Raw genomic sequence first — 19,754 nt, forward strand, 5'->3', positions numbered from 1 at the left:
CTAACTTAAAAAAACAACAAAGGAGTAATAAAAACGCAAAAATAAACAAGCGTGGTTTAAAGATGGATTACAAATGACAGACTTGAAAACATTTGTTAGTTTCTAAAGTTGCGTTGTCCGTGACATAGCTACTTTAAAGCAAGGTAGAGTGTGAAATTGTGATAAGTAGGGAGGGAGGGCATGATCTCAGCGCGTGAACAGCACCCATCTCGCACTCAGCCCTCATGTCTTGTGCTTCATACTCATGTATCACACTCGGCACTCTGCTCTGCTAAGCCATCTGTTTTGCACGTTAAACTGAAGGACAATTGTTTTACTCCAGTACATACCTCATGTTTTACAAACAGTGCTTTCATGGTTCCTCTTGACATTTTATTTATGTGGGTGGCAAGCAGCTTTGTAGCTATGGAATTCCCACGAAGAAAGCTACCCGCAAATATCACCCTGCCAACGTTCTGCAGTAAATGTTAATGTCAGTAAAATAATAATAATCATCATTATTATAATTTGGTCTTAAAACGGACTCGTATAGTTATGAAAAGAGAGCCATACTGTTGCAAACTTAGCGATACCAAAGCTCAGCCGTACTCACGGTTGTAAGTTTGGCACTGGGCTTATCAGCCAACCCTGAAAAGAAAACAACTGATTGTGAAAACTGGATGTCACATCGTATGGAACGATGGCTCCCGGGCGATGGCTGCCTGACAGACACAAGTGAAGTCTACAAAGACGTCAGTAAAGCACACAATCATGCTTTATTTTTGGCCAGAAAATTAATTTATCACCATAATAAAATTATTACAGCTACAGATCGCTCTGTAAAAAAATCAGTTAACTATCATTTATTAACATGGCAAATTGAATATTCAATCGACCACGATAACTCGAACCCCCGCTAACTTGAACTGTTTTTCGTTTCCCTTCAGAGTTCGAGTCACCGGTGAAAAGGGCTCTAAGGGCCTCTTCACATGAGCCCGGTTTACGAGCTGTCTCAGTTACCAGGACGGATTTTGACCTCTGTTCATATGGAAAAGTTTAGCCCGGTTGACGGGGATAAAATTCAAGAAACGAAGGCAAAATGGCGACACATAAAGTTGCATCTTTCGCGACTATCGTAGCTTTATTGACCCATGTAACTTTATTAATAAAGCTAATTCGCATATTTCTGAAGTGGAAATAGATACAAGGCAAAATTAAGCCATTTTGACCGCCCAGTTACGAAAGGGAAGCTATTTTCTAAAAAAAAGTTGCGTCCCGGCGACCGGGCTGGAGTGTTCATATGGGAAAATATTCTTCCCGGTTGTCGAGATCTCGGTTGCAGAAACCGAGATATCGGTAACCGGGCTGGCCCACCTTCTCATATGAACACATCCAAAATTTTACAAGAAAATAGGAGTGAGCCGAGATCTCGGTAAGTGGGCCAGCCCGGTCAACCGGGATCATATGAAGAGGCCCTTAGGGCCTCTTCACATGATCCCGATCCCTAGAAGCTAGAATCCATGATCCCTAGAAGCTAGAACGATAGAACACGGGCGTTCAAGCGATTATGATCGCCCCAATCGCCGCAGACAGACGTTAGCGATCGTCTGTGTAATGTTCTCATATAATCGCCCCGATCTCAAGAAAACGTTAACTTTTTGAAGCGACAGAGGCGATAGAAACGATCGGGGCGATTATATGAGAACCAGGCTTAAATTGTGACCAAAATACCATAATCAATAAGTTATTACCACGTCCCACTTATTTGTTTAAACTTGTCTGCAGACTCCACCAGCAAAATGCCAACTCCCGATCCAATATTCACCAGAAGGTACGGATAAGAATCAGCGTCAAAATCGTAGGACACTTTTTCTGCCTCCTCTGGACTGTGGAGGTTGTTCCAGTAATAACACCCATCATCGCAACGAGAATTTATGAAGTGTAAGCCGCGAACAAGGCATTCAAATTCATCATACTTTTCAAGTTGTATACCAAGGGTCTGTTATGGGAAAAGTAAAAGAAAAGACTGATTGATTTTAAAGTTTTTTGGACTAGGTCAAGTTTTCTATCAAAATAGTTTAAATATGTGCATACCGTATTTTCCTAATGAAACGTCCCCGGCGTTTATTTCAAACTTGCCTGGTGTACCTGGCGTTTATTTGACTCCTGCAGATTATTTGAGGCCGGTGTTTATTAAGAAATATTAAGTTTTATATACCTCCAATAAATGCTTGAGGAGCAAATCAATTTTACAACTTCAACTTGGAAACCCGACGTTTAATCAAGAAAGGTTTAAGATAAAACCTTTGACTAGGCATGTTTATATGTCTTTATAGTGTTTCTTATATTTATTTCAGATAACAAGGAAAACCCTATTTAAACTGATTTGCAATCTTTAGTTTTAACTTCTTCCCTTTTTCTCTTGCACTCATGTTGATTCCAATCACAAGTCATGTAATAAATCGCTTATTAACCTCTTGCTTTGGGATTATCGGCCCTCGGTGCGCTAGATCCGTGCTGTCAAGACCTTGGACCTTGGATCTTGTGGCAGTATAGGAATTGAGTTAAATTTAAAACATCTGACCCCATTCATGTGCACTTTTAGCTAATATTAGGAGTACTCTAAACCTCGTAGGCTAGCTGCATGTAAATTAGATAAAAACTACTACAACTTCCAGTCTAGAGAAAAATAAAGTCACCTTTGAGCAAACAAATCATGTCATGAATATATTTTGCATACCTCTTGCGGACCTCTTGGAACTTTTCTTCAAATCTAAATGCCCCTCCACCGGTTGCTCCCATTTTCGTGTTTACGACTGTGGCATTACACTCTTTGGCAGCCAGAAGAAATTTGTCCATGACATCGTTTGGAAAGTACATAAAATGGATATGGCCTTTCCTTTCTCCAAGGACCACATTTTTCACAGTCAGGCTTTCATCTTTAGTTCCTATTTCGGCAAATCTCGCATTAGACTCAATAAAATCCTGCATGGCATCCAGGCCAACTTTGCCTTGTCCGTCCGGTGAAATTTTTTGAGATTGGCATGGCACAAAATAAACCAATTTGGCCAAGCTTCCTCCAATGTCCAGGCCAAAAAAGGGAGGTTGTGCTAAAGAAAATAGATCATAACTTTAATCAATTGATTTAGTTTCATCACAGTGTGTTCTACTGTTGTAAAGGGAAGGGAGGGGTGAAAATTCTTAGGTTTTACGTGATTTTTTTAGTGTCCTCATTTACTGGTTATTTATTTATCTATTTATTTGTGTATTTATTTATTTATTTATTTATTTATTTATTTATTTATTTATGTATTTATTTATTTATTTATTTATCTAGGGGCAATCGCACAAACAAGATAGTGACAATCATTTTTGCGATTTTCGTGGTCGGTTATAACATTAAAACTTTATTTCACTGTTATCGACTCTCCGAGATCATCCGTTTACATGTAGTTAAAAAACACCATGAACGCCACATCCATGGAAGAGGAAGAGTAGAGCAGTACTACTTCTTCGGGGAGTGTCAAGCACATAAGACCCTCGCCCTGAGTGACACATAAATTGCAGACAATAGGCTACCCTAATACCAAACTCTGTAGTAGCTCGATCATGGAGACTATACGGAGCGGGATATCCTCTTTGACCATGTCAATGAGACGTGTGCCCGTGTAAATGTCATATTTTGAAAGAAACATCTTCAAACTGATAATGGATACAGAGTAAAAGTAATTTTCGCCCAAAAGAGCAAGCGAGACTTTTACTCGTAATGAAAAAAAAAAGGAAAAAGAAAAAAAAAATGAGTTCCGTCCAGATTTGAACCAACGACCGGTACATACAGCATGTGGAACTACTTTCTCCCAAATGAGCTATTGTAACGTTTTACGGTAAAGAAATTTTTTTTGGATTATTTATATATTATATTTGAACAAGCTTTAAAAAATCGTTAATTGTTCAGCTATGAGTAAACAAATTGCTTTAAACGAATGCCTCTATTTTAGCCAGTCATACAGAGATAATGTCCACCAAATTTCGTTAATATTGAATGGGAGCGAATTATTTATATATATGCAAAAAAATTAGTTTCACCTGGGGCATAACAGCTTGATTTCTCGGTGGTGTTTTTTTTTTCTACACTACAAGCGTTCCGTAGCCGGCGTTCGAACTCAACATACTGAAATATCAAAATTTACTGTTGCGTTTGTTAAAATAAAACGGCATACTCAGAAAAAAAAAATGATTATAGCATCCGTTTGCATTTGAACCAACGACCAAGGCATACACAACTTCCGTAGAAGTGTTCTCTACCAACTGAGCTATCGTAACTTTGCATGGTACAAACTATTTTGTTTTGTATATTTGAATATTATATTGGACGCGCTTGGGAAAAAAATGTTTAACTACTCGGTTATGATTAAACAAAACCCGAAAAAATCGCTTTGTTTTAGCTTGTCGTACAGAGAGAATTTCCACCCAATTTCTGCTCTGCATGTCGCAATAATATTCAAGCGCAGCAAATGATTGAAATATATGCAATTACAGAGCATATATGGGCACGTTGCACAGAATTGCTAATTTCTTGACTCTTGAAAGATCAACACCAAAAACCAAAATGTAGTGATATTAAGAGTCGTACAGAGAAACTTCATGCCAGATTTTAGAATGAAAGGTGAAATATTCGAGCCGTAGAATTATTTAATCACAAAGATGATTTACATAATTATAGAGCAATGTATAGGAACATCACAGAATCGCAAATTTCTCTTGAAAGATTTTTATCAAAAACAAAAATGTACGGTTATTAAGAGTCGTACAGAGATACTTCATGCCAGATTTTAGACTGAAATGTGCAATATTCGAGCCGTAGAATTATTTAATCACAAAGATGATTTACATAATTACAGAGCAATGTATAGGAGCATCAAAGAATCGCAAATTTCTCAACTCTTAAAAGATTTTTATCCAAAACAAAAATGTAGGGTTATTAAGAGTCAAACAGAGATACTTCATGCCAAATTTTAGACTGAAAGGTGTAATATTCGAGCCGTAGAATTATTTAATGGAATTTATTTAATTTTTACAGAGCAAGGTATGGGCACGTTGAACACAATTGCTAATATCTCGGCACTCGAAACATTTTTATCCAAAACAAAAATGTAGGGTTATAAAGAGTTATACAGAGATACTTCATGCCAAATTTAAGACTGAAAGTGCAATATTCGAGCCGTAGAATTATTTAATGGCATTTATTTAATTTTTACAGAGCAATGTATGGGCACGTTGAACAGAATTGCTAATTTCTCGGCACTCGAAAAATTTTCATCCAAAACAAAAATGTAGAATTATAGATAGTCATACAGAGATACTTCATGCCAAATTTTAGACCGAAAAGTGTAATATTCGAGCCGTAGAATTATTTAATCGACTTAATTATTTAATTTTATTTATTTTATATCTTGTTTGTGTAATTATTATCTTCTGGTTTCTCCTCTGAAAATGCTGCCCCTTTTCGAGCAATAAAGTACTTTTAAGTACTTAAACTAAAACTAAAACTAGACTTGCCCTGACTTGAATTTTAGACGTCTTTCTCTGGTCCCGAGAAGAGAGCAAGCGACCAGAGGAAGACGTCTAAATGCCCTAAGTCGCTAGTTTTATTCACAGGAGACCGCTGGATATGCTGATGGGGGGCTTGTGGTTTCTCCCGTGGACCCCTTCCTTATTTTTTCGCTTGCCGTTTTTCGCGATGCTCCTCAACTAACCGAACCCCTGTGACAGGTGATAGCTATGGGGTCGAGAGAATTAAAGTTATAAAGGAAGAAAATCGTAATTTTTTAGTGCAGAATGCACTATTGTGATGGTTTGTTGGGGCTGTCGTCCGCTAAACCCCTAAACCTCTAACGCGCTAAGGCGCTATGGTGTAAACTTTAATAATCAATTAATTAATTAATATCAATTAATTAATTATTTCTGTGAAGGGGGTAGGGGGTGTGGAGCACCTGACCGTACCCCCAGGTAAAACCTGGAGCATATCTACGTTACTATCATATGAAGATCTCAAAGGTATATACTGTATTTGTTTCAGAAAACCCTTTGCTCTCCTTGTGGTACTTCTCTTTTATAGGGCAAAGTACTTTGCACCAAACGCATGCGCAGTTTAGTCAACGTTTTTTCTGAAACTCTCATGAACGCTGCTTGTGTTGCGTGTTTGCGGTAGGATTCCTTCAGACTCTGTGGCACCAAGTGAAAACCGCAAATTAATTAAATTAGATTTTGAGACTTTCGCAGCGCTTTCGTAATTAGGAAATACAAAAACTTGCACCGGGACTTTGGGCTTGAAACTCCTGATAACCAGGAAACAAATATCCTAGCTGTACTACGTTTTGAAAAAACTCTCGAAAGAGATGTTTTTTTATTAGATTTGTTCCTTACTTCTTGAGAAACGTCTTTCGTGCAGTTTAAACCGTGAATTAATTAAATTAAAAAGGAAATATTTGGATTTATTAAAGAAAGGAAAACAAATGCTATCGACGTCGCCGTGAAACAAAACAAAAACGAACAAATGTATCACGTTACGGTATTTTCAAGGAAAACAAAAGTATCTTGGTACAAACGCACAAAAGTGTGGTGTTACGTTCGCAAAGATTAGCGTAAGAAAAACCAGGGAAGGAATACAAGTGGTGTTTCAACGTCTAGTTGAAAGTAAAATAAAGCAAAAAAAACACGAACATAAAACATGATACTTTCAATTGTCAACTCCATTGCATTCTGCACTGTCCTTTGAGTCTCTGAGTTACACACGCCACGGCGCGTGTCAAACTGTATACGGCACACGTCACTGAGGTCAGCTGTATGATGACAGAAGCCAACTGAATACAAATAAAACGATGCCATTTTTCGTGGCAAGAGAACGCAGCCAGAATTGATTTCCTGCAAGTGAGACAAGTCGCCCTTTCTGAGCCCATTTGTGGATTTGGTGCGTTTCGCGCGCCAATGCGCACAATTCCGCGAGGTTTTTATCGCGCGGTTTTATATAACTTTTTAAGCGTTTTTTCCAAATAACCCTATACGGACAGAGCGAAAAAAACGAGGACCTTGGAGCAAGATTTTGGAAGAGCCGGTATACAAAGAAATAGCTAGAAATAAATACCAAATTACCTAGCTTAGAGTGATCATCATTTAACTTGTAGCTAGTTTAATTTAACCAATATTAAAATAAAGAATATAGTACATGTGCAAGCAATACTGCAAAATGTTCATTTCTAACCTGTATCCATTCTGTAACTTTCAATTCTTTTCTTCTTTCTTCTAATTGCTTTTTTGACGCTCACGTTGCACGGCGCCCCAGGGGTTCTGTTATGTGTACCACGGTTATACGTCACGACAGTAATCCAAAGTTACTACCTAACGAAAAGTGGCCAACTAGAATTAAATAATAATAATAATAATAATAATAATAATAATAATAATAATAATAATAATAATAATAATAATGTTTATCCAGGATAACTCTTCAGTACATGCGTACTGTTATCAACGGGGTCCTGCTAATTAAAAATTTAAAATTTAAAAAGTATTAAATAAAATTACTAAATATATAATATATAATAAAAATTGTATAAAAAGGATATCATGCACTAAGTTAAAAACCTTAAAAAAAATTACAATAAAAATAATAATATTGCCTTGAGAATGGTGTCACGATGACGCCGAAACGTCGGCTTTTAACGTTAATCTTCGCTTGTTTATGCTTTAAGAAATCATTATTAATAAAATATCACAAGTAAAAATCGTCCAACGCTTTCCTAAATAAAAGTCTAGAATTAATGTTTCTTATTTTCAAAGGTAAAGAATTTAAAATCGAGGCACCTATAAGATGAAAACTACGGCGCGCAAAATCAATATATGTACATTATCTTGCTGGTAGCCATATTCAGCAACAGGCAATGACCAAGTCCATAAAGGTTAAATTCCGACAAGCGACACGACGTTTAAACAGCGACAAGAAGAAATAAAATGGCGAGGAACGACAAGACTTTTGTTGAAATAGCGACAGCAAAGGAAAGATTTAAATCAGACAACTATATACGACGAACCTCTCGGTTTCTCAAATGTTCGACGGCAAGCTGATGTAGTCACAAATACCCTTGGTTGTACATAAAAGAAGACAAAAGTAAAATACGACAAGTAATAAGTAATTAAGTACCATGCAGAAAAAATAAATAAATAAGTACAATGTAACTAAGTATGTATGAATAATAATTTAATTTAGAAAAGTAGGGAAAAAAGGGGGAAATGGGAAAAAAAGAAAAGACAAAAAAAAAACAGTACCAGTTAATGTTTGAACTAAAATTTGTTTATATTAGTTTAATATAGGCGAAAAGAAAATTAAAATACTAAGCCAGCATTAACCATAAGTACTTAAATAACGCTTTTTCATAGTTTGCTTAAATGAATGAAGAGAAAGACTTTTTAGTTCTTCATCCAAGTTATTCCAGATGGAGGGACCAGAAAAGTGTAAATTAAATTTGCCATAATTAGTTCTAACACGATTGATATAGTAGGTCGATTTTGATGCTAGCCTAGTATTATAACTGTGTTTAGATGATATACTTAAGAAGAAATTGTCGAAGGCTTTAGGTAGTAAGTTATGATGATACTGAAACATAATCAAAGTCCTTTCGAGATATCGACGTTTTTGCATGAAGTACGAGTCGAAGGTTTATCCTGTGCATTGTTCTTCGAACTTATCATTACAGTTTCTTTGTAGTTTAGTTTAACAATTTCCTATCTTCGCGGAGGAAATGCAGCCATATAATTTTGTCAAAAATGGCTCGTCCGCGCCGGGTATTTATACACATATTCCTTAACATTACACAAATAAACAGTGCAAATTTCACCGAGATCTGACAATTCTATACTTTAAAATTGCAAGGACCTTTCAAGGCAGTCGATTACGGCAGCGAAATTAGTAAATGAAACAGCAAAATATAATTGCAGCGTAAACAAATCGTTACACTCAAGCTGCGTTTTGTCTAGGCTCTGCGAGGGTCGGATATCAGGATTAAACAAAAGCCATATATACAGTGAATGCTTTCGAATTATATTTGAAGATGAAATAAGAAAGAATTTTGCTGTCTTTGACTGAAATTCGTAGATACGATCGCATGTTGTAAAGCCGATTCATGCAACATTGCTGTCATTCCCTGCCGTCAACGCGAGGTCACGTCCCTAACGACCTAGGCTGATGACGAAATAGAGTTGCGCTTGCATGTAGCGACCAAATTTGGCCTAATTTTTAACCGCTCCTAAGCTAAAAGAAGCCCCCATCTCTTGCATTTGTTTTAACTTCAATAATATCTTTGAAAAGAGCGAGTTTTTTGGTATGGTTTATTTTTGGCGATTGTAATTTTTAAACGATGTAAGTGCTAGTGATTATTTATTCGTGTTTTAGTTACGCAATCCATTGTTTGTGCGACGCTTTTTATAGATCGCCTTTCAGACACACGTGCGTTGAGATAAGAAAGCTGACATGTCACTTTTAAAATTGTTATATAACGTTTGTAAATGTGACAAGTCACGTTTTTTTCACGAGATCGCAAGTGATCACCCACAGCGGAAAGTAATCCCTTGAGAAATTAAAACAGTCCCTTGAGAAATTAAAAAAGTCCCTTGAGAGTTTACAAATATGTGGTTCCAAATTTTGTCTACTAACCCCTATTCTACGTTTTTAGCTTGTAAACAAGCAAAAACGTCGAAAAAAGGGCAGTATGAATACCAACCAGATCCATGAATTTAATTAGGCCTAATTGTGAAAATAGAGGGCTGGAGTGTGCATCTCGTTTGGAAAATGTAATTATTCGTAGTGCCTTTTTTTGCAGAATTACAATAGGTTTAAGAGTTGTAGTGTAGGTGTTACCCCAAACAATTAAGCCATAGGTAAGAAAGGGATACACTAGTGAATAATATAACTGAGTAAGGATGTCATTAGTAAGGAAATGTCTTAGTTTAGATAAGATGCCAATACCTCTTGAAACTTTTTTGCTCACTTCATGTGCATGCTTTTTCCAATTTAAATGACAATCAATAATAAGACCTAAGTATTTGACAAAGGTCATTTGTTCCACAGGCCTAACTGAGATTTTCAAACTAACTGGTTGAGGTTTTGTTTGTGGAGGGTGAAAAATTATAGAATTAGTTTTGTCAATATTTAAAGATAACCTATTTGATTGTAGCCATTGATTAACTTTATCTAATTCTTCATTCAATTTTAACTCAAGGCTTTTTAAGTTCTGATCTTGCAAGAAAATGTTCGTATCATCTGCAAATAGATGGAAGTCTAGTAGATTGGAACATTTATGCAGATCATTCACATATAACAAGAATGACAAAGGCCCCAATACTGAGCCCTGTGGTACTCCACATAGAATTTGCTGCGGGACTGACTCTATTTGACCTAGTGAGACATACTGACTCCTATTCGATAAATAGGAAGAGAACCATTCATGTGCAATACCCCTAATACCATAGTATTCCAGTTTATCAAGTAAGATATGATGGTCCACCGTGTCAAAGGCCTTACACAAATCTATGAATACACCACATGAATAGTTCTTGTTGTCTATAGCTTTTTGGATTTTATCTACCATAAGAATAAGAGCATGAACTGTAGAATGGTTTGAGCGAAAACCAAATTGTTGGTCAAAGAAAGTACAAGATTTCTCAAAATACGTAATTAATCTGTTATACATTAATCTCTCAAGAATCTTAATAGAATCAGATTTTACATAACCACCCCAAATTTCCCTATTATAGAGCAAAATTGGAGATATCATTGCATCAAAGATTTTACAGGCAAGAGAAGGTTTCAATCTACTAACATTTGTGTGTCGTCTCAAACTAAAAAGGGCATGAAGTCCTTTCTCTTTTAGGTGATCAAGTGAGATTTTAAAATTTCCTGTAGAAGACATTTTGGTTCCTAAATAAGTATAATCTTGTACAACATCAATTGTTTGATTTCCTATATAAAATACATGTTCAGTACATTTTTTCGCACGTTTTTGAAAAACCATTATCTTGGTTTTTTTGGGATTTACGCTCAACATCTACGTGTTACAGTATGTGTCTAATGTGTTAAGACAGTTTTGCAAACCTGTTTTGGAACGTGATAAAATGATTAAATCGTCGGCATATAATAGAGCGTTTAATTTTGTACCGTTTGGTAGAACAAAAGGATCAGACAGAATATTTTCAAATGAGAACGGTAAATCGTTAATATAAAGGTTGAAAAGTAGTGGACTTAAAAGCAACCTTGTCGTACACCTCTCCGTATATTGAAAGGGTCGTGTCTGATACTGATCAATTTTTATTGAACAAGAAGACTTAGAATAAAGGCTTTTAATTAAATTGTAGAAGGATCCTCCTAAATTAATTTGCAATAACTTACTTAAAAGCCCATTATGCCAGACTGAGTCGAAAGCTTTTCTAAAATCAACAAAGCAAGCATAAATTTTGCCATTGTGATTATGGACGTACTTGTCTATCAATGTTCGGAGTGTGAAAACATGGTCTGCTGTTCGATTGTAAGGCATGAAGCCGATCTGTGACTTGTGTAATATATGAATGGTGGTGAAATACTCGAGAAGCCTTTGATTTAAAATAGAACAAAACAGTTTTCCCAGACAACTCGAAACGCAGATACCACGGTAATTTGACGGATCACTTCTTCCACCCGATTTATAAATTGGTGTTATGAGACCACCACACCATGTTTCTTCTTGAAGTTTCTTCATTTGTGTTGAGTGTTGTTGTAGCAAATCAGTTAATGAAGTGACTTAAGATGACAGATCCGAAGCAAGGTCTGCAAATTGTTTGTTCTATAATTTTAATGCATTGTCTTGTTGGACCAGTTTGTCCTTTAATTGCTGGATATTACCGTCACTTATCAGCTTGTGCTGAGTGAATTCGGCTTCTAGCTCACCCAGGGTATTTCGTAGAGAGGAAATTTGTTTTAGTCGGCTTGGTGTTAGAGTGGATGACATAAGCTCACTGCGTGGTGTCTGTGGTGTTTCCGTTGTGTTCTGTGCAGAGATTTTAGCAATGTTAGATTTTCCAGATGAAGGAATATCGTCGTTTGGGATAAACTGCACAAAGTTTTTAAAAAATTGTGGTAATGAAGATGTGAAGACTCCGTTGTCTGAGATGGTAGGCAATGGCTCAATCGTATTTACGATATCCAAGAGGACAGGAAATTCATTAGCACACCACTCTTCGTACATCTTTCCCTGGACCATAATACGACCAGTCGAGACGAAAACTGTTAGTGCAACCAACTGATCCTCTGAGTCGACAGAAGTGCTATAAAGATGGAGGACAATTTTTCACATTTAGATGGTGTACTGTAAGCATCTAGTTCTTCCCAAACTGCCTTGTAACCAGTTCCATCTTCATTTAGTAATTGATAATATCGATTAGCAAACACAGTGATCCACACTAAAAGTCGACTTTCCGAAGTACAGAACGCTGAACATCGGGCCGACGGCTGGTAAAGATTGATGTCAATGGATTGGCTTGGATTGGCAATGGCTTGGCTTGTTTTGTCGCTAAATCCTTCGTCTTCTTCATCGCACTGGTTAATTTTACTTTCTTCCTGCATTATTGTTACGTAGAATAAGGCCAAAAGAAGCCCAAAACGTACTAGTTTCTACGCACTAGTCAGACTAGTTTCTACGCACTAGTTTCTACGTTTATACGTTATCAACATATTTTTCGTTACCGAGCTATAAAAAGACACATTTTTGAACGGACTGTTGGTGTTACATGCAAAAAAATGTAGACCGATGTAAAAGAGTAGAGAAATTATGATGGTATGCTCGATCACAAACTTCCTGTAGCGAAACGACCTCAGTTCTGCTGCAGGTGAAACAACGTTAAGTTATGTAGTTTAATGACTTAACGTAGAAAATAGAATTTGTAGTGAAACAACTGTAAGGAGCCACATTAGGGGGGGGGGGGGGCGGGGGGGGGGGCTGGTGGGATTTGATAGATAGTCACTGTCATATATAATGGCCCCCTTATTCATTAGAAATTTATACTCCCCCCCCCTCTTAATCTTTTTTTTAGCCCCCCCCCAAAAAAACAAAAAACAAAAAAACAACAACAACAACAACAATGATCAATTGAAATTAAAACTTATCAAGCCTTATGACTAAAGGAATGCATCAGTTGTTCAGTCATAATAATAGACAAACTACATCCCCCCAAATAGCTGGCATTGCCTTGACTGTTTATATTTAGTAAATAAAACCCTTCAGGCGGCTGGTATATTGGAGGATAATGCCCGAGAGTGAAAGATTGTCCGCAAAATGAACAGTTGGCCGAGAAGCGAAGCTTCGAGGGCAACTGTGAAATTTTAAAGGCTAATTATTTAGCCAAGGGCATTATTCTCCAATATACCAGCAAGCCAGAAAGAGGTTTATTTATTTTATAACCCGCCGATTAATTTCTACAACGCTCTTTTTCGCCGGTTAATAGGAGAAAACCTACAGTGATAATCAAGGCGTAACTGCAGTTGAAATAAATTCAAGTTGATTGGTTTAGGTAATTTTTCAACACTGTGAACTGATTAAAAAGTTAGACCTGAAAAGGCGTTACTCTCGTCGGTACGCTTCAGTGAGTCTATATACTCTACTTGAGCAACAGAGGCTAAATAGCGCTCCAGTAAGCTTTTCCATTCGTGTGCAACAGACTTTAAGTATCGCTTCAGTGATTTACTTGTGCGGACAAGCACAAAGCAGTAAGCTAAGTCAGTGATTAAACCAATTTTGTGAATATTTGTTGCACAACATGGCATGGCCGGTGTTCCTCACGATTCACAGTTATCTAAGCCTTGAAAATGTTCTTGTGGTGTTTCTTTTGCTGCTGATGCTGCATTACCTGATGGTGTTGTACGAGTTCAGGAACATGCCGCCTGGTCCGCGCTTAACGACTCTTCCTGTTTCAGGGAACGTGTTTTCCCTCGACGCCAAGGCGGAAAAACTTACCGACGTTTTTCAAAGGTCAGTAAAATTATACACGACCATTTTGACCGAGTTACATCGTTCACTGAAGCCATTAGCTAAAATTGTATTGATGGCAAGGCAGCATTCGGCTACGGTGGATACGGCTCAGCCCAACCAACCAAGCCATCAAACTTTGCTTTCTCAAGTGAAATAGAAAGGCGGCTTTCGTTTTTGAGGAAGCTGGGATGGCTGGCTTTCAGCAATGTCACGTAGGCACTTTTATCCGAAAACCATTACTGAGATTCCGAGAATATCTGTAGAAATAAGCTGGCCTTGAATTAAGTCTCAACTGAAAGAGGTCTTCAGCCAAAGAGAATACAAATATGTTACAGCTAAAACCTATGTTAAATGTTAGGTATCTTACACAAAAAGCGCTGAAAGACTAAGAAAATCATACACACCCTAGAACACGGCTGCTACCAATTAAAAAAAACTTTCTAATTTAATTATAACTATAATCGTGCAATATGGATGGTTGTACTTAATTGTCCGCCTCGATCGCTCTGCGTTTAATATCGTGCTTGATAACAGGCGTTATAAAGAAAATACAAAAGAAATTAATGTTTAATGAGCGTCTTTATATCTGATAAAGACACGGCTAAACTTTACGTCCAATTTGCTAGGCCAAAATAACCCCAAATCTAAATATTAGTGCAAGAATGAGTTGATCTACATCAGAAGATTTTTAAGCCGTTCAATAAATTCGCAGTTCGTGTTTTATCAAGTCTAAAACACTCGGCTGCGCCTCGTGTTTTAAACTTGATAAAACACTACTGCTCATTTATTAAACATTATATAAATGAGTGATCCTTGAAGCGACCAGATATATTATTTATCCTAACTTCCTCGGGTAAATGTTCTTTAAAAATTCTCCCCTACGCGTTTTCCATTTTCGTTTTAACTCCCTCTGTAAATTTAAAGTGGTTACATATTTTTATGCAGCATCCATATTTTTCCTTAAAAAAATGTGCTTATTAAAATGAGCAATCCAATTTCAATTTACGTCAATCGATTCTCATCGTCCAGATTTTCAATCGTAACAGTTAGGAATGCGTACAGAACTTATGTCGTTTATACGTTATCAACATATTTTTCGTTACCGAGCTATAAAAAGAAATTCGGCTACTAAAACACGTATTGTGAACGGACTGTTGATGTAACATATAAAAGCATGTAAAAGAGAATGATGTTACGCTCGATCACAAACTTCCTGAAGCGAAACTAGCCGTCTCAGTTCTGCTACAGGTGAAACAAGGTTAATTAAGTTATGTAGTTTAATGACTTCAGCTTGTAGAAAATAGAATTTGTAGTGAAACTACTGTAAGGAGCCACATACATGCACTGTAAAATGACTCTAAAATCAAGAAATTAAATGGCTATTTCAGGCCTCATATGCAAAATGAGCCCTAAATGCCTTAGGGCCTACTTGACTCCTTCAAAGGCCATTCTAGCTCATTCTGAAAATTTGGCGCAAACAACTACTCTTTATGTCGGTTAACGTTGAGTATATGCAACGAGGGAAGTTTCGCGCCCAAGTTTTAATTATTGATTCTACTGTTGTCAGGGGCGTCAGAGCCTGACTCGTCCCCAGTCGTCTTCATATAGCACGCAGCAAAGGGAGAAGCACGCACGTATGAAGACGACTGGGGACGAGTCAGCGTCAGAGCTAGTTTCCATTGGAAACATCTCGTGCTTTTGACGTCAGCAGACCATCGCACTTTTTTTGCGTAGTAACCTCAGTCGAACGTACATGCAAACTCACACCGGATACCACCACGACCTGGCCGTACACTAATTTCCTTCAATATCAGTTTATTTTAAAAGCGTTATGGTATTAGCATGGAGCTTGCTCTCCAACATAAGATGGTTCAGTCTGTTGTTAACGACCTCATCAAATCCGTCGTCTTGGATCTGATAAGACAAATTTTTCATAGCATAAAAAAAACAGCATAAACCAGTAACTAAAACAATTATTGCATATAAAAGAGCTAATACTGCAACATTACTAAGGAAAGTCCGAAAAAGTATCATGGAACTGATAGAATTCGAAATCTGGGCAAATCTCTACGACACCGCGCCTGGTCCGAATCTCATTTCACTCGACTCCAAGGCCCAGAAACATCACCGTCCAGCAAAAAGAATCCTTAGAAAAATTTTGATATTGGAGTTAACTTATTTACACGCGTGAGCTTAGACAGAGCGACCACTGATCAGCAGACAAATTTATGTTTGTTAATTTTTTTTCAAACCAGTTTAATTTTAATTTTAACGACAAAAGACAAATTTATGTTTCGTTTAAAATTTTTCAAACCAGTTTAATTTTCCTTTGTCTCATATTCATTATTATAATTTGAATCAAAGAAAAATACAAATCCAACTGGTTTTAAATATTTGAACCAAAATTAATTAAACCACAAGTCCACAATATACACACATAAAACATGAAACATCACACACGCACACCCACACGCACACGCACACGCACACGCAAACACGCTCGCGCGCACAATCGAAATTTTGCATGAATCATCCGACCTCTAAGGCAGTAATATATCTATCACTATCCCTTCAGCTTCCCTCGACCTGTGGGATTGGACTTCAGTTAACCTTACATATTTCGTTTACTTTTCAGTCTTAGAGATAACTACGGTGGTATTTTCTCCGTGAAACTTGGAAGTTACAAGTTCGTTTTGGTCTCCACTCCTGAGGCTGTTAATGAGATGTTGGTAAAGAAATCTGGCGATTACGCCGGAAGACCACAAACGTATGCTTTTTATACCCAAACCCTAGGTAAGCTGTCTCTCTTAGGGTTTCATGAGAAGAATTAAAGAACGCCGTCTTACTATGTTGGAGTCCCCATAGGATTTGTCGTATCTATATGTTAGTTTTATGTGTTTTATTCTAATTTGAGAATTCAATTTTTTACTGCTCCGATACAAGGGATGAAATACGTCTACAGTTCAGACAGTTAAAATAATAATAATCAGGTGGATGTTGCATATTTTTGTCACTTTTTTGTCTACCAATTTTGTCTCGATTTTTGATGTGATTCCCAGTCACTAAGTTATATTTGGATAAATCCGGCAACACTTATTTATCACACTGTTGCAACAACACTGTTAAAACTGCAGTTCAAAGTGCACACCCATACCAATACGCAGTCCAATTCTAGTGTCATGTTAGTCGATCACGACAAAATGTGCTTTGGTTTCAGTTTTGGATGTGCAGTGCCCTAATGCATGGTTAGCGTGCAGGACTCCGGAACGGACGTGCCGGGTTCGCGACCTGGCCAGGGTCACTGCGTTGTGTTCTTGGACAAGTCACTTTTTACTCTCATAGTGCCTCTCTCCACCCAGGTGTATAAATGGGTACCGGCAAAATAATACTGGGGGGTACCCTGCGATGAACTAGCATTCCATCAAGGGGGGAGAAGAAATACTCCTAGCTGCTTAATGCTATCGAAACCGGGATAAGCTCCGGCAGTATGCACCACTTGGCTGGAAGCTTCTCCTTTCAGTTTTCGGCGGAAATCGTTTGCGAAAGAAGAGCCTTTCTGTAATTGCTAACCGTGACCCATTTCTCACAGAAGTACTTTTCATTTTGTACTGCAGGAGGCAAGGATATCATCTTAGGTAACTATGGTCCTGCCTGGAGGTTTCATCGCAGTCTCTTCACTAAGGCCTTGCGCCAGTACCTCTCGGACATTCCCCTGATTGAAAGACGGGTCTCAACCCAGGCCCAGAAACTGCTGCAGTTCATGGAAGAACAAGGTCAAAACGCTTTTGATCCCGCGGATATTTTGATGCGTGTCGTTGCTAATGTTATTTGCGGGATCATATTTGGAGAAGGAAGCGACACAACGAATCCAGATTTGGACCGGCTTTTGAAACTGAATGCGGACGCCATAGCAAATGCCGAGGATCTTCAGCTGGTAACCATGCTAGATTTCTTCTCTTGGGCACATTACCTGCCCATAAAAGCCTACGATCGCATGATCCAGCCTTTCTTTCAAATACACAATATAATTCGAAAAATCCTTACAAAGCGACAAAGCAACTTTGATCCAGCACAACCCATGCAAGATTTGATCTCGGGTCTTCTGCAGGTCAAACATGAAGCCGAATGCAGGAATGATGATGAAAGAGCCGTCCTCCTTTCCGATGACTATCTTATCAACACCATCGAGGACATGTTTTTCGCTGGTTACGAGACAAAAAGCACCACATTGAAATGGGTCATCGCCTACTTGGTCAATTATCCAAAGTACCAAGAGGATATTCATCGACAGTTAGATGAAGTAGTTGGCGAACGGAGCCCTTCCTTGGAAGACCGACCCAGTCTTCCCCTTATCCAAGCGTTGATAACAGAGACGTTACGGCTCGGAAACGTGGTGCCCTTTGCAGTACCCCATTTCACTATGGCCGACACCACAATGTGTGGCTACCGTGTCCCTAAAGATACAATCGTCTTTGCTAACACAGAGTCTGTCCATCTTAATCCTAAATGCTGGGAAAACCCCGCCGAGTTCAACCCGTTCCGTCATATTGACGAAGATGGCAAGCTGGTCACGAACCAAGGCAACTTCTATCCTTTTGGTGCTGGACGCCGAGTCTGCGCCGGCGAAGCCCTGGCTAAAATTGAGCTGTTTTTGTTCATCTCGTTAATGCTTCATACGTTTACGTTGATAGCTGAAGATGGCCATCCACCTAACGTGAAGGGAGCTTTCATCCAGTCTCCTTCTGCTTACAAGATTCGTGCTATCAAACGTCGATAAAGTAGTACGAAAGTAGTATAGACAATATAGGGCGCACAGGTTAAAAATGAAAAAAAAAAGCCTCTGTTGCGCGAAGCCTATCTAACTGGTTATACCAACAAAGTTAAAAATAGAACATGATTTCACACACACAGTATTATTAACCACGAGTCTATCACATCATCGACGTTAATTCATTTCGCCGCACGCTAATGAGATTCCACCGCCAAAAAAAAAAAGATGCACCAGTGCACCATTGACTTAGTACTAACTTGACGTTTTCCATATTACTGTGAATTTAAGTCAAAAGACAGGATATTTGATTCGGTTCGAACCTAAAAGATCGGTACCCGCGTGCTCATGTATGTAAATGCGTGTTTGAGAGCGTTGGGGTAAACTCATATTGTAAGAATATGTAAGAACTAAGTCAACGATTTACATGTTTATACTAGTAGTAATCAGCGATTAGGGGAATGCGTTCGAGTAAGGCTTGAAAGGAGGGGTAGTTTTTGGTGTTGACTGAGATTTCCCCTTTTTCTTGTACAATTTGTTGGTGATGGGACAAAAGAGGAAGGTGAAATTTTTGTAAGAATAATTTAACAACATTGATGGCGAATAAACTGTGAACAATAACTTTATTAATTCCAAGAATGAATGACAATTGATTGTCTTTGAATGTGTGTTATGTGTAACACACAAGTATGAAAGTAACGACACAGTTCAAAGTTCAAACTTAAACTCAGCTGTGGCACTGTTCCTTTAAGGTTACAGACAACATTATTTTATATTTGAAACAGCAACATGTGAATTCCATAGAAAGCACTTTTTACTTGAAACAGCAATCTATTGAAGTATGAATTAATATTGCAGAATTTGCTTTCAACTAAAAATACTTACTGCCTGGATAATTACATTGTCACACCAAGTTCCTGGTGTTGACATTTGCTGAATGTAGTCTTGCCAACTAT

The 19,754-nt window shown here is 37.8% G+C and overlaps 2 protein-coding genes across 2 annotated transcripts; one reads left to right on the forward strand and one right to left on the reverse strand.

The window, feature by feature from the left end:
* Positions 1-242: 242 nt before the first annotated feature.
* Positions 243-12,266, reverse strand: LOC144642178 (pantothenate kinase 3-like). The gene is made up of 6 exons (XM_078501162.1): positions 11,909-12,266; positions 10,499-10,615; positions 2,731-3,089; positions 1,731-1,978; positions 593-701; positions 243-455 (listed from the first exon to the last, which is right to left on the reverse strand). Exons 1-6 carry the CDS (start codon positions 12,264-12,266, stop codon positions 243-245), a joined length of 1,404 nt encoding a protein of 467 aa, XP_078357288.1.
* Positions 12,267-13,804: 1,538 nt separating this feature from the next.
* LOC144643201 (steroid 17-alpha-hydroxylase/17,20 lyase-like) lies at positions 13,805-19,633 on the forward strand. Its single transcript, XM_078502383.1, has 3 exons — positions 13,805-14,030; positions 16,666-16,823; positions 17,645-19,633. Exons 1-3 carry the CDS (start codon positions 13,819-13,821, stop codon positions 18,805-18,807), a joined length of 1,533 nt encoding a protein of 510 aa, XP_078358509.1. The 5' UTR covers positions 13,805-13,818; the 3' UTR covers positions 18,808-19,633.
* Positions 19,634-19,754: the final 121 nt, after the last annotated feature.

Source organism: Oculina patagonica, chromosome 2 (genome assembly GCF_052425735.1).
Source record: "Oculina patagonica isolate OP01 chromosome 2, crgOcupat, whole genome shotgun sequence".
NCBI lineage: Eukaryota > Metazoa > Cnidaria > Anthozoa > Scleractinia > Oculinidae > Oculina > Oculina patagonica.

Coding starts and splice junctions, on each gene's coding strand:
- LOC144642178 (XM_078501162.1), bottom strand. CDS start 12,266: ATGGTCCAGGGAAAGATGTACGAAGAGTGGTGTGCTAATGAATTTCCT. Junction 1,979..2,730: donor TTGAAGAAAAGTTCCAAGAG/GTCCGCAAGAGG, acceptor TTCCCATAACAG/ACCCTTGGTATACAACTTGA. Junction 702..1,730: donor AAACAAATAAGTGGGACGTG/GTAATAACTTAT, acceptor TGTGTCTGTCAG/GCAGCCATCGCCCGGGAGCC.
- LOC144643201 (XM_078502383.1), top strand. CDS start 13,819: ATGGCATGGCCGGTGTTCCTCACGATTCACAGTTATCTAAGCCTTGAA. Junction 14,031..16,665: donor CTTACCGACGTTTTTCAAAG/GTCAGTAAAATT, acceptor TTTACTTTTCAG/TCTTAGAGATAACTACGGTG. Junction 16,824..17,644: donor TTTTTATACCCAAACCCTAG/GTAAGCTGTCTC, acceptor TTTGTACTGCAG/GAGGCAAGGATATCATCTTA.